The sequence below is a fragment of the Neolamprologus brichardi genome, chromosome 3 (assembly GCF_056152115.1).
Source record: "Neolamprologus brichardi isolate AB-2024 chromosome 3, ASM5615211v1, whole genome shotgun sequence".
NCBI classification, from domain to species: domain Eukaryota; kingdom Metazoa; phylum Chordata; class Actinopteri; order Cichliformes; family Cichlidae; genus Neolamprologus; species Neolamprologus brichardi.
In genome coordinates, this window is record NC_142106.1 from 17,308,010 (window position 1) to 17,323,636 (window position 15,627).

The window sequence follows — 15,627 nt, forward strand, 5'->3', positions numbered from 1 at the left end:
TGCACCGATGTTTTTTTCGAAATCCTGTACGGGAAAAGTGAGCGCGAGAGCCCTCGGTGCACCTGCTCGCTGCTGAAGTCAAAGTAAACTTTATTGTCATCTCCGCTACAGTCCAGTAGAGAGAAGAGACGACGAGGCTCCAGTTACAGCAGTGCAAGTAAACAAACAATAAATATAAGAAGAGTAAGAAAATAAATATACACTTTAGGATTCGGGGTAAAGGGATCAATAACAATTTAAAATTTATATTTTACAGTTTGATAATTTAAATAGAGCGCATTTCATTCATAATGTTGCAAATTCAAGCCCATTATCTATTCATGATTTGAATCCTGGGTTGTGTGAAATCTCAGAAATAAACCTTAGACAAAGTGAATCTGTGAACTAAGGTGTAGGTCTGTTAGATCATGTTGTGGTGATCCTCAGGTTGGGGGATTTGTGTTCATACTGGAGTTCAAAATTAAAACCAAGATGGACAAGAAAAGTTCAAAGCCATCAGGTGCTCAGTTTAGAAAAAAGAGAAAAGAAGAGGAGGAGAAACGAGCAAAAGATGCAGGTAAGCAGATGTGTGATTGGATAATGGCAGGTCATCCTGAAACAATCAGAATCAGAATACTTTATTAATCCCTAAAGAAATTATGTGGGTTACAGTTGCTCCAAGAAGAAATTGTAAAAATAGCAACAGTAACAGACTAAACTCCAAACAATACATTATGTTACAGATTTTAATATTAACTAGTCATTGTCAGTTGTTGATTTGTCCTGTTCTCATTGTATGACAAATTATGATGGCTGTTTGGTAGCTGTTTGCATACAATGCATACTCTCTCTCTCTTCGTGTGTGTGTGTGTGTTTCTCTGGTGAAATTCAGTATGGTTCTGACAACAGTTTTATGTCAATGGACAATCCTTAATGTGTGTGTGTGTGTATGTGTGTGTGGTGGGGGAGGGGGGGGCGCCAGAGGGTGTGTTCGCCCAGGGCGCCAAACAGGCTAGGACCGCCACTGGTCACGGCTCACGTGTGTGTACACAAAAGCAATTTTATAAAGAAGAAGCAGTGAATACTTTACATATGCCTATGCTGATGCAGAGTTTTGGTGAAATATTGGAATATAATGTTTCATGTTTTCATTTCTTGAAACTGTCCCAGCACATAATGGATCTGCTTCTAGAAACTTAAAAATAAAAAACGCAAAATAAATGAAGCACATTAATGTCTTTCTATTATTTTATTGGTACTACTTGCCATCATTGCACTGTTTCATGTATCACAACAGTTAACATGCTTTAACATGCTGGTGAATTTGTTGTTTTAACTTTGATTTTCCCACAGCAAAGAAATCCCAGCAGCAGCAGCAGAGCCACCATCACGATGGTGAACACAGTCCGTATGATGAGGTAAATATGAGTCTCTGGGTAACTGACTGTAGAAATAATAGAAATTAATTAGTTGTCTTAACATTGGCTGGTTACTTAATATCTACATTTTATTCTGGCAAATTCAAGGACTGAAAAATTGACAGAAACTGCATTTTGTGTAAATGCCCACCTGAGTAATAAACAATTAAACATGTTTATAGGCTAGTACAAAACACTCTTTTGATATATTTCCTCCGTCTCTATACAATATATTTAACCCTCTGGGTTCCAGGGTATAATTGGCCATTTTTGATTACTTTTGATTTTCTTTTTTTCAGCGATTCATTCCCACACTGATGGACGGATTGGAGAGAAACTTAAAGTTAGTATCTTGCCCAAGGACATTTGGCATATAGACTCTGATCGAAGAAACGACAACAAATTACCTGCTCTTCCTCCTGAGCTATAGTCACTAGTGATGTGTGGGTTGCAAACGAAACGGCTCTTAGAGCCGACTCTTTAAAGTGAACGACTTTTTCTTTCTCTCATCCTCTCTCGCTCTCGCACTTTTTTCCAGCTTCACTTCACACGCAAGCCTTGTGCTTTGGGCTGAGCAGAAGGGGGGAGAGCCGGTAGTTACACTCACAGTAGCACAGGAACAGAGCAGGAGGGAAAGAGAGAGAAAGAGAGCCAGGGACAACAACATCACATTAGAAAGATATAGTAATCATCCACGACTATTTTCAGTTGCGGATGATAAAGGTTGAAGGATAAAGGATTCAGAAAGTTTATTAATGCATATAACAGAGAATGTGCATCTTCTTTTTGTTTTTATATTTTAATTTATATTTAATTGTGTTGTGGTTTGCAGTGTTTTGTGTTGTTTCACTTTAAATATGTTTAAAAGGTAAAAGCAGAAAATTTAAATAGTTAAAAGTTGAAATGTGAATAGTTGATTTTTGTATTATATGATTTATTTATTACATTTTATTTGGAGTGAATAAATAAAAGTATATTTTTGGTGGCCCCTACAGAAAAAGCACATAAAAACTCAAAACACGTACAAAACACAACAGAAGTGCTCCAGGATGCTGGGCGCAGTGTTGAACTTTTGTTACCTAGTGGCTACACAAGCCAGCAAGTACCAACGACCGGATTTGGTGTGTGGTAGCAACAGGTAAATGATTTTTTTAAATTGTTTGAATATATATGAGTGCTTGTGTATAAATACACAGACAATACACAAATGCTTTCAATTATGTAATTTAAGTGATCTGGGTAGCTGTTTTGGAAGTTCAATTAACGCTAGAAATATGTTTTGTAGTTTGTACGTGTTTTGTCTCTAGGGGCCACCGTATATATTTATATATAAACATATATAAATAAAACCGTGGTTTTTTTCCATTAGTAATTCCTTTTGTGCATAATTTTATATTGTTGTTAATAATAAATTAATTAAAGCAACAAAACAACTTGAAGAGCTGGTTGGGAGCCGAAAGAGCCGGTTCTCTAAAAAGAGAGGGAAATCCCATCACTAAGGCTACGTTCACACTGCAGGCGAAAGCGCATCAAATCCGACTGTTTTGACCCTGTGCGACCCATATCCAATCATGATATGACAGTGTGAACGGCACAAATCCAATATTTTCAAATCCGATCTGGGTCACTTTCTTGGTACTTAATCCGATACATATCCAATGTTTTAGAAAGCGACTGCTGTTTGAACGGTCATGTCGCATTAAATCCGTCTTTTACGTCACTGACACAAGACAGACGCCAATTATGAGCGCCGGAGAAGTGGCCGAGAAGGCATCGCCAACGCTTCCTTGTCCATCCAGTGTAGATGTCAGTGAAACTGTTTGGAAGACAACGTGGACATTTTATTTGTACTGTATAATCTGCAGATTCTGACAGAAATCTGCAACGATCCTTTGAAGCACCGCTCCTCTAAAACAGCAATAAGGATCATTATTAGGCCATATGTAAATAACAAAATAACTTAAAGCGAAACAAGTCTTTATATTAAGGTCCATCAGTCAAACAATACTGTTTGGTCTGGGTCTAAACAGAGCGCGTTGTGTGTGACGTCTGCTTTTGCGCATTTGAGCGTTCACACTAGAGCGCGTTTGCTGTCACATTTTATTTGTAGTGTGAACGAGCAGACAAAAAAATCGTATTTGATCAAAAAATCGGAATTGAGCATTAAGACCTGCAGTGTGAACGTAGCCTAATAGTCACCCCTGCGCTCTGCCACAGTTGTTATTAAGGTGGATTTGCTTTGAGTTTTTTCAGAAAAAATATGTGACCAGTAAATTATTTTGCAGTGAATCACTGTATTTAATCACACAAACAGGAGTGCGAAAAAATAGAAAATATAAACGTGTTTATGATTGATGCATGAATCAGCAGTGATTGACCAAAATCCACTTGAAAACAGAAGAAAAAAAGTGTCTCACCTGTGAGACATGGCAGAGAGACAGCCAGCCAGCTCACTAGTGATTCACCGCCTCCTGAAATGTTGAACTTGTTTTTGTTTTTGACAAAATATTACAGCCTTCATTCACTCATAGCAGTGACAGTGATGTAGATATTGTTGCTTCTATTCCCCCCTGCTGTCCCACACCAGTATTCTCCACTGTCACTTGCATAAAGATAACGAATGGTGCACTGTGAACCTGTTGTTGTTGCTGTTGTTTTCTTACTGGTTGTGTTGCATTGCTCTACTTCCTCTTTCATCTTACATAACACATGTCCACGAGAGATCTCCTCACAGTAAAATAGCCATGATAGCCAATAAACACAAGTTTTGTGATGATTACCCCTTTCAAACACAAAATGATAAATAAAGCTTATAGTAATAAGCAAACAGACTTACTCACCAACGTTCTGATCATGTGTACACAGGAGGAGGATGACAGTCACTTTCACTGAGTCACTGAGACAAAAGAAAACACAATAGATAATAAAATGTGTGACTTTTCATCTTTGTTGACTCTTTTTGCTAAAATGTTATTTATCGTTACGTCTCTCACGAAGTCTCACATCACATTTTAACAGCTTTTTGAGACTTTGTTAAAGTTAATAGTTTAGTTTTAATGTATAAACTGAGACAATACTCACACAATATAAAGCAGAGTTCTCTGACCTCCATGATGTCTTGCTGCAGACTGACTATTTGGCATATTTGAAATGAATCTAAATAGTTTTCAGAGAAGCAGAGCTGCTGTTGTGGTAGGTCACCTCACACAAAAACAGCCTGATGTTGCTTTCAGTTCTATTTGTAGCCATTTTAGAGTTCATCTTCTTTTTCTTGTTTTACAGCACTGATGAGAAAAACAGAAAAACATTTCAGTGCAAACTAAGTCGGAGGTGAAGTTTGTTCACAAACTACCCACAGAGTTTCTTAATAGACATGCAACAACGTCAACAGGCAAGATGTGGTCTATCTCTCATCGCTGGCTGCATTGTTTTTTATATATCATGACATTTATGTTTGCGTAAGGACGAGTTAGTTATTGTAGCTCTGATTTTTCCACAGTTAAGAATTCCCACCATCACCACTACCAGCAGCAAAGCCACTATCACAAAAATCAGTTGCCATGTTGGAGGAAAACATCATGTTTCTGCAGGAAAGAGTTAAATACATGTCAACTTTATCTCAGAATATTGCTTTCCTTCTGCAGATGTACCAGTGACAATGAAATTCATAATGTTGCTTCTGTTCCCTCACATGCTAAAATGTTGCTGGCTCATTCGTCAACAACATTCAGATTTCTCTTATCCCTAACAAAAGTCATCCAACCTCTAATGGAGTCCATATATGGAAAATCTGTAGTTTGGAAACATCTTGAGGCTTAAAGGAGATATATAACTGAATATCATCTGCATAGCAATGATAAGAAATGTCCTTAAAAGGGCTCAATACATGCTGAAGAGGCAGTATATACAACAGGAACAATAAAGCTAAAGAAAAAAAAACTGAATATAGCTACACACCTGCAATGAAGCTCTTTGTGGTTACCAGTGAATGCACTCGTTTTAAACTGAAGACAAGAATAACAACACAACTTTTTGTGGTGATGTGAGTTCATGAAACAGAGGTACAAATGCAAACCAATACTTCAGAGCACGGAGCAGTCTTAAATGTTTACTTGAAGTGAAGATTTTTAAACATGTTTACTTGTTTTCAAACTTTTACTGTCCTACGGATAGTGTTTTTTTTTACAGGAGACAAATAGCAGGAAATTTTAGAGGTGAATAGCTTTGCAGTCTGTGACTATTTAATAATAATATTTACAACACATATCATGCTCACCACAACAGGAAATTTGTAAGAAATAAGTTATAATAAAAAAATACACTTGATGTTTGAAAGAAATATTTCAGTACATTTAAGTTGCAGGTCACCTACAACCACACATGCAATACAAAGTGGTGGAATTTGCAGGTGTTTGCAGATATTTACAATATTTTTTTTCCTTCAAATACATCACAGTCTTTTATACAGAAAAGCAGTGTTGTGGGTACTTCAGAGATGTTTATCAGAGTTATGGTGGGATTTTACAGGCATTTTTTCCAAAATGTCTATTTTTTTTAAAACCTTCTATTGTCTATTTGTGCTACACATATGCTGCACAGTTTCCAGTATCATGAAGTTACATTTACATCTGGGTTAACAATTAGTTGCTCTGATTTTCCCACAGTGAAGAAGTCCCACCAGCAGCAGCAGAAGAGCCACCATCATGATGGTGAACACGGTCCGTAAGATGAGGAAAATATGACATCCAGGCTCTGAGGAGGGGTCTGTCTCAGTTTCTGTGTGATTGCCTGCATAGATGATGAAAATTAATTAGCTGTGTTCACCTTGGTTAATTACTTAATTCATTAATATCTACATTTCATATAGGCAAAGGCCTCAACAATTGCCAGAACCTGCAGTTCCTCTATTGCCCCCACAGACTGTCAAACTGTTAAAATGCCCAACGATTGGCCAACTAAATAAATATGTTTATGGACTTGAATAAAAATGTTGTTTCTAGATCTTTCTTCTTTTTTTTTTTTAGCTTTTCCTTCGGTTTCTGAGATCAACTCTGGTTATTTTATGTATTTTCATAACTGAATCCACAATTCAGAGGGGGATGTAATCATGTTTTTAGCCTGTTTGATGTTTACTATCCATGACAGAATTGGGGTGTTTTGGGTGGTTTTTGCCATCTGATGTGAAGAGAAAATTGTGTGAATGAGTAAAATATAGTGAATTATTTTGCAATGAAAGAGTGTGTTTAGTGATGCAGCTTTAATACTCCTGGCATTAAAAACGGGGGAAAAGTGTTGATTTCCTCAGTGTCTGACCTGTGACATTCAGCCAGCTCACTGGTGACTCTCCAGCTCCTGAAATGCTGCATTTGTAACGTCCTTCATGAGAATTTAAAACTCTGCCGATGGTCATGTATCCTGTGGAGCTCTTCCAGATGTGACGTCCATCTTTGTAGAAATCAGCTGTGAAGCTGGAGGAAGTTGTCTTGTTCCTGCAGCTCAGAGTCACAGCTTCTCCCTCCATCACAGGAACAGCAGGACTCTCCAGGATCACAGGACCAGCTGAAAACCAACATGTATAAATCTATTCAATGATGTGTTTGATTATGACAACATATTGCTTACTAAATGGAAACTTACCAGAAACAGTGATGTTGATAATGTTGCTTTTCTCCCCTCCTCCAGTCTCACATATGAACTCTCCACTGTCTTCTGCATAAACATTTTTTATAGAGCAGGACGATCCTGTTGCTGTTTTCTCATTAGTGTAGCTGCATGATTTCATATTCCCTCTCAACTTATGTACAATATTATAATGAGAGACACCCTCACAGTAAAAAGTTACTGACTCATATTCAAAGAACTGTGATCTGTTTGGAACAACACGAAGAAAAACTGCACCTGAGACAAAATAAAAGATTCACATTAGTTTTATTTTTCAATAACTGAAAAATATGGTCTGGTATAGCCTTCGTTGTTGCCTTCGTTGTTACCTTCTTTGTTACCACTTTCTTAAACAGATTCCTTATATTTTAGTTTTAATGCGGGAATGAAAAAAACTACTCACTGAGTTTGATGCAGATGGCTCTGACCTCCATAACGTCTTGCTGATTGTGACCAACAGTCTGTTTCTGTGTGGCTCATTTCTGCTGCTGAAACAATATTTAGCATTTAAAAATAGCTTTCAAAGAAGCAGCGACGCTGTTGTTGTCACGCCTCAGTGTTTCAGTTCACACTTACAGGAGGGAAAAAAAGCTAATGCTTCGCTAAAACTTGTAACCTTTTTATGCTTCTTATGTTCACCTCATGTGCTAGCACAAAACCCAGAGTGACACTACTGTCTGAACACTGGAAAAGAAATTGCACTGCTAATGGGTTCATTGTATATGATGAAGGTGCTTGCACTTATCAGTGAATTAACCTGTTTTAAACTGAAGCTAAGATTTGCAAGTATGAGACTGTGAGTACATCAAACAGAGATACAAATGTAAACCAGAACTTTATAGCATATATAACTTTATAACATTCTGGACTTTAATTTCAAATAATGATTTTTATGCAGATTTACCCCTTATTATGAAATACACTTAGGTGGATATATGTTTTGACACGGACACAAGTTGTTTTTTTGTTTTTTAACCTGTTCACTTAAACATATTCCAGTCATAGTTATATAATAGACATTGACATAATGTGTAGACTCTCAGCTTTCATTTGAATATGATATCCCCATTCAAACTGGATGAAGGGTTTAGCAGTTTCAGCTCCTTAACATGTGCCACCCTCTTTTTAATGGGATCAAAAGTAATTGACCTGCTTACTCAAAGGCTATTTCGAGGGCAGGTGTGAACAGTTCCTTCATTACGTCATTTTCTTTTAAGCTGATGAAAGGCCTGGAGTTGATTTGAGGTGTAGTCCTTGCATTTGGAAGATTTGGCTGTGAACCGAAAATATGCGGAGCTCTCCATGCAGGTGAAATAAGTCATCCTTAAGTTGTGAAACAGAAAAAAATCCATGGATTTTCTTTGACAAACAAATATGATCGACTGTTTCTAACCTCTCAGAGCCCTGTATGCTTGCAGAGACCCCTACAGTAGGGAAACATGCATGGTTATCCAGTAATGCTGCACTAATGAATTACACTAACTATTCACTTTAGCTAAAGTTATTAAGTTAGCTAAAGAGTTGGGATGCTGTGTAAGACATAAATAAAGCTAAACTACAACGTTTTGGACACCGTTTTGCATGTTTCCCTACTGTAGGGGTCTCTGCAAGCATACAGGGCTCTGAGAGGGTACAAGATGACAACTTTGGAATTCTACTAGAAACAGTCGATCATATTTGTTTGTCAAAGCTGAATCCAAGGCAAACTACGCTAAATTAGCGTTTTTAGCTAACAGCTACAATAAGCACAAAGGTTACTGTATGGCTATCATTTGTTAACATGACGCTTGTTCTTATACATGTAATACATTTATTACCAACCTGAGAGTTTATCCGCTGGTCATTCGACATGACGAATGACTTCTGAAGTCTTAATTCAGCTCAAGATGCTGTAGATTCCTGTAAGTAACACTTTCGGTCCGCTAGTAAAACGTAGTTCTATTAATCTGCGCTCGATTACTCTTGAACCGGAACCGGATGTAAGTCCCAAAAAACTGAATTGTAGAACTGAAACTGAATGGTGGGAAGTGAATCTGCAATTATTCGAGAGCTAAATTTTTAAAGGATAAAATACGGTTTCAAAGCAAATGGACTCATTTTCGAACTATAAAATTCAATTTCAATTTAGTGATGATCATTTTCAAACCAATAAATTGAATTTCAAATTAGGCTAATTCATATTCAGTTTTTAAAAGCATTTATTCAAGTTACAATTCAGATTCAATCCGAGCAATTCAAATTCAAATTTAACTTATTCAAATTCAGTTTCTGATGGCACAGATTTCTGCCCATACTAAGTTACCTATCATTAAAAAAAATCTGAAAGAAAATACAGGCCTCTTACCTGTCTCCCTAACCTAAACAGGCGAAAAAGATTTTAAAAGAAGAAGTCGTTTACATCTACCAGCTCAGTCAAAAGAAGTCTATTTACAATATTTACTGTAAATACAAAAAACAACTAATCCGGCTCTTCCAGCCACAGAATCCTCATCACATACAGTACAGAGCTAAACACAATCTGCTTTGAAGCTGGAATTAGGCAAAGCTGTCATTAGCAAGCATTAGCATGGATAATAATTTATAGCCAGGCCCATTTTCTAACAATATGCTTTCCTACAACCCTCAATAATAATAAATTCAGAATTAGAAACTTCCCCTATGGATTTGAGTTTCATTCTGCCATTTGGACACAGACATTAGCTACCAGTTCCCAGAACTAGCAAATGAGCTTTTGGAAAAAAGCATTGATGAATAAGATGCATTAAATTATTTTTTTTATTTTTAGTCTCTGTCTTTCATGATTTCAGCTGGTTACTTATTTTCAGAAAAGTATTCTACACTGCACTACTGTTTAAAATACAAATATATATATATAGTATATTACACTATAATGTATAATTAATTGCTTAGAACATGTGCTGGTAAAAACCAGCCTTAAACAGCCATATCTAGGGAATTTGGTACAATCATGCCCATATGGAAAAGAAATAGTAAAAACATATATGAGTTACTCATGAAAGTGGCCACTTTCTCATTACTTTCATATATTTTTTTAGTAAGTATCCAAAACATACAAGTTTCATTATATAATTTTTCAAGGGATCTTATATCTGTTTTTACTCTTGTATGCTTTTCATACAAGTTTCACACAAGACAGATACAAACTTTATAAGATTTATATATATCTTTTCCATATGGGTGTGTTTTCAACAATATACTAATTGGGAAGAGAATGTTCTGTCATATTTCAGGCCCGCAAGTTTCCAGGCTTATGAAGGATTTCTACATGGCAGGCCTTATGCGAGTACACAGTTCGATAAGATCACATCAATGTGTGTGGTTAAAGCTTAATTTCACTTCTCGGCAAGTTATATAATAAATCATATAAGCAAACACAAAGCACAAACAAGCACTATACAAACAATAAAGATGATTTGTGCTGTCATTTACATAGGGAGCAGCCATTATTCTGTATGTGACATGTGTACTTTTGGAAGACAAATCATTTATTTTGTTTTGCATTTTTCCCCATTCAAACAAAGAATTAAATCAATATGGCAAACTGATCCATCAACCCAGAACCTTCTTCAAAGTTTTAACATAATTATGTCAATGATGTCACACTTTATAACGACACATGATCAACCCAGTATGTACCTTATAATCACTTTCTTTTGTATGCAGCTGATGAAATATGGCTTTTCTTCCCAAAAATTAGATTAAGATGGAAGTTTCCCTTCTTTAAAAAGCAGCCTAAAACACACTGATATAACACACACCACACACTATGACCATGGTTGTCTTTACTTGTTGGTATAACTACAACATGAGAGTTTTCCCGCCCTATGCAGGTATAGCAGAGGTAACACCAAACTGCTGGGCAAGTTAAACCAAACCATGTACATCAACATTGAACACCTGCCAGTGCTGCTCAGCAGAAGTGACTGCTTGAGAGAATTTGATACAAGAAAGCCAACAACCCATAGCCACACAGCGCAGGTTATAGCCAGGATGGTGTAGAAAACTCTCAGCTTTGATTGGTGCAACGTCTCCCTTTCCCTAGCCGCTTCCCCTGGCCCTGGGCGAATCAACACACACAGAACAGAGAGGCTGCAGAAAGATATGATTATTATGGAGGGAACCAAAATGCAGAACAGTGGGACAGTTTGGTAATTAGGAGGTAATAAAACTTTAACACATGTCAGTCCAAAGCTCAGCACCCAAACACAGCCGATGGTGATGTTTCTGATCCTGACCCCACGAGCATTTCTTAGACTCATGTAGGTGATGGGGTGAACAACAGCCAGGTAACGCTCTACACAGGTCAGGATGTGGAAAAATATCTCTCCACAATAAGCAACACGAGAAGCATATGATCCTACAGTCTCACTCATTAAGTGATTAGAGTATGCGCCATAATAGATGAGGAAGCACCCCAAGACCCAGATCAGCTCCATGGCAGCCACGTGGTAGGTGAAGATGTCAGAGTGGCTTGCTGTTTTAAAGGAGCGCTGCCTTCGCCATCTTTGATGACCAACATAAAAGACAAGGACAGAAACAGTGAGTAGGAGGATGAATCTCACTGCATAGAACGGAATGAATTTCGGTGAATTGTAGGAGCAGAAATAGTCCAGAAAATTGTTTGAGGTGGAGTTAAGTGACATATCTCCTGTATGTTGTAGGTCTGAAAAGAAAAGAAAATGATTAGAGAGACAGACAGGGGACGGATTGAAAGTTCAGTTATGATGCATCGTATTAAGGAACTGTACTGGCGGTCATGGACCAGTTAGTATAGCAAATATATAAAGCAAGATATATGAAATTATGTAGCAGAAAAAAATAGAAACATATCACCAAATGTTTTATATTTTAGATTCCTCAAAGTAGCTGCACTTTGCTTTGTTGACACCACTGCAAACCCTTGGCCTTCTCTCAGTGAGCTTCATTATGTAGTCACCTGTAATGGTTTGCATAAGATGTGGCCTACTTCATATAGTGAATCATATAAGGCTTATATGATTTACTCATGGAAGTGGCCACTTTCTCATTACTTTCATATATTGTTTTAGTAAGTATCCAAAACATACACGTTTTATTTATATAATTTTTCAAGGGATCTTATATCTGTTTTCACTCTTGTATGCTTTTCATACAAGTTTCACACAAGACAGATACAAACTTTATAAGATTTATATATATCTTTTCCATATGGGTATGGTCAACTACCTGCTAAGAAACCACTACTTGGGAAAAGCAGAAGAGATTTGTTTGGGCCAAGAAACACAAGGAACGGACTTTAGACCAGTGGAAATCTGTGCTTTGGTCAGATGAGTCCAAATTTGAGATCTGTGGTTCCACCCGTTGTGCCTTTGTGTGATACAGAAAGAGTGAACAGATAGTTTCTACATGCATGGTTCCCACCATGAAGCATGGAGGAGGAGGTGTGTAAGGGCTACTTGTCCAATAAGTATAGTGATGGAGTGCTGCACCAGATGGCCTGGCCTCCACAGTCACCTGACCTAAACCTAATTGAGATGATTTAGGGCACAGGTGTCGAACTCCAGGCCTCGAGGGCCGGTGTCCTGCAGGTTTTAGATGTGTCCTTGATCCAACACAGCTGATTTAAATGGCTAAATTACCTCCTCAATATGTCTTGAAGTTCTTCAGAGGCCTGGTAATAAACTGATCACTTGATTCAGGTGTATTGACCCAGGGTGATATCTAAAACCTGCAGGACACCGGCCCTCGAGGCCTGGAGTTTGACACCCCTGATTTAGGGTGAGATGAACTGCAGAGTGAAGGCAAAAGGGCCAACAAGTGCTCAGCATCTCTGGGAACTCCTTCAAGGCTGTTGGAAAATAAGGTGCCTACCTCGTGAAGAGAATCCCAAGAGTGTGCAAAGCAGTAAGCAAAGAAAAGGGTGGTCATTTTTAAGAATACAAAATATAAAACATGTTTTGAGTTATGTAGTTAACAAAAAAATTATGAAATAAATTCAGGTTTTCATTCATAGTTTTCATGCTTTCAGTGAAGATCTGAAAATAGTCAGATGTCTATTCATATTAATGTACAGAATTCACCTGCTTGCTGCTACTACTGCACATTCACCCAATGTATATACTCTCTCTCTCTCTATATATATAATGTTCTTCCTCTACCCCCCCCCCCCCCCATTTTTGCACATGTTGAGGAGCATGTCAGGCTACATTTTACTGTGTGTAGCCTGACATTTTACAACTATGCAGGTGGCAAATAAAGAACCTTGAACCTTGGAAGATCTACAATGTAAAATAAAGAAAGACCATTAAATGAGAAGATGTCTCCAAACTTGACTGGTAGTGTATGTTCCAATACAAAACACACTGTATCCCTTATCCATGATATAATATAATTATGTAATCCCAGTCAAAGTTCTTACATCTACCTAATCAACAAGCAAGTATTAACAAGATGTCTGATCTGATCACACATAAAGCAGCACAAAAACATCTGTACAGTGGATAACAGTTATAAAAAATTTAAGTAATTTATAGTTAACACAGAATAATTTATGGCAGAGCATCCTTTGTCTGTGCTGCTGTCAGAAGGAATTATCTAAAATTCCCCCAAATCTTCAAGAGTCATCTTTTTTTTATGCCAGTGCATTAGTTTAAAAAGATACACAACAGCTTAAATATGTATGAAAAAGAAGGCACTATAATGAAAGATATTAAAGAGCACCTTTTGGTTGAATTGTTTCCTCTAGTTCACGTCTCCAAACTGACTGCTATTGACTCTAAACTGCGATGCTAGTGTTCAGGGTGCTCACAGTTGACACAGCAGTAGAACTATGTGAGCTTTTTGCATGAATCATTAGGTGGCACTTAATGTAAATTACAGCAGCAAATTGTGCTTCACAATTTGGCTCACAGAGCAGTTTAACAGGTACATCTGCATTTTCTAACCATGTGGAGACGTTATGTAGTGAAAATAGAAATCTTATTTTCACCCAAACCAAAACTAATAAGCAGTTTGTTTAATTGATGCAACTGGTTTAGATTCAGTTTTTAGATGTGACAGAATATAACATGCACATTGGACTGTGAACAATGTGGAAAATGTAGTGTTAGAGATTTTTAATGTCTATGTTTCATTCACTTCATTAGATTTGACAGTGTTCAAAGGGCCTGTAATTAAAAGCAGCTGTTTATTCAAATTAGGCAGTGTCATGCCACCTGTGTGTACATAGAGAAGATTTATGGGATCTCATTTCCATTCTTTATGGAAGCGGAGAGCTGCCACCCAGGGCAAAGAAAAAAAGAGCTATATCGCATTGTAATGAGAAAACCTTTTTGTTCGAACAATACGCTTTTCATGATTGTACAATATATTTTTCACATTCAACAACATAATATCACGTTATTACAATATACATACTTATCATGTTATAAAAAAAACTTTCATGCTCTTACAATATAAATATTATATTGTACGAATGTGATCATATACTGTACAAACATAAAAAAGATTAGATTATTATTTTTTATTGCAAGAACATAAAATGTGTTGTGTTCAGAAATCCAAATGCATGGTAGGTCTGGAGAGCCCACACTCTTGAGAACTGGCAACTTGCAATGTGCTGCTTTCAACTTGGACACAAAGAAAGCTTCTCAAACTGTCATGATCCCATCATCAGATTTTAGGAATGCTGATGAAGATGTATTGGACTCATCTGAGGTTACTGATTGGACTCTACCTTGTAGCGCCTCTGGGTTGTCATTTTGATGACTGTAATACATGAACCATGCCTCCAGTTTGAAGAACATGGTCTGGTCATCACATCCATTACATTTCCTCTAACAAACACAGCAGTCAGTACATCTGTAAGCGATGAAGCAACGGGTTCTGCATCATATGATGAATTTCCATCGAACCATCGAATTTCACAGGACTAATATTCTGGAGGAGAAGATCAGCCAGTTGAAAGATCCAGCACTCGTCATACACCCACTAAAACACAAATATATTGATGAAAAAGGAAGTGATGCAGACAGTTTATGAAGAGATGTGTATCCTGCAGAGTTTGCAGAAAACACAGCTGAAGGAGTATTCTCTACAAACGTTAAATTCCCTAGAAACATATACATATGAAACTCTCTCAAGGTTAACCACTGCAGTTCAAACCAGTTTTAATGTTTAATGTATGCAGTACCAATTATATCCAAAAGAGGGCAGTGATGGTGCTAAAGTTGTCCTGCACTGCATTATGCGGCAAGAAGAAGAACTGCAGCAGAGCAGATAGCCAGCAAGGCAGAGCACTGAGTGCATGGAGTACCGGAGGGAATAAGAAGTTTTTTCCTAAGTGTGAAGGTTTTCACAGTTACAGACTTGTTGGGATTTGCTTACCTTGCATCCCATTCTCCAGTTGTGTTTTTACTTTGTTGGGACATAGTGCGAGAGACAGCTGGATACTTAAACGACGTTTGGAAGGTAAATCCAGTGGGTTTGTTTTTCCAGAGACGTATCGCTCCACCCAGGAGGGTGGCAAACCAGGATTCTACTCATCTTTGCAGATGAGTGTGTGTGGTAT

General features: G+C 37.4%; 2 protein-coding genes across 2 annotated transcripts; both read right to left on the reverse strand.

The window, feature by feature from the left end:
* Positions 1–6,030: 6,030 nt before the first annotated feature.
* Positions 6,031–7,305, reverse strand: LOC148103679 (low affinity immunoglobulin gamma Fc region receptor III-A-like). Its single transcript, XM_087832806.1, has 3 exons — positions 7,035–7,305; positions 6,711–6,956; positions 6,031–6,173 (listed from the first exon to the last, which is right to left on the reverse strand). The coding sequence occupies exons 1-3, from the start codon at positions 7,177–7,179 to the stop codon at positions 6,031–6,033; spliced, it is 534 nt and encodes a 177-aa protein (XP_087688932.1). The 5' UTR covers positions 7,180–7,305.
* Positions 7,306–10,861: 3,556 nt separating this feature from the next.
* LOC148103680 (uncharacterized) lies at positions 10,862–11,722 on the reverse strand. The gene has a single exon (XM_087832776.1). It carries the CDS (start codon positions 11,720–11,722, stop codon positions 10,862–10,864), a length of 861 nt encoding a protein of 286 aa, XP_087688902.1.
* Between the last annotated feature and the right edge of the window lie 3,905 nt (positions 11,723–15,627).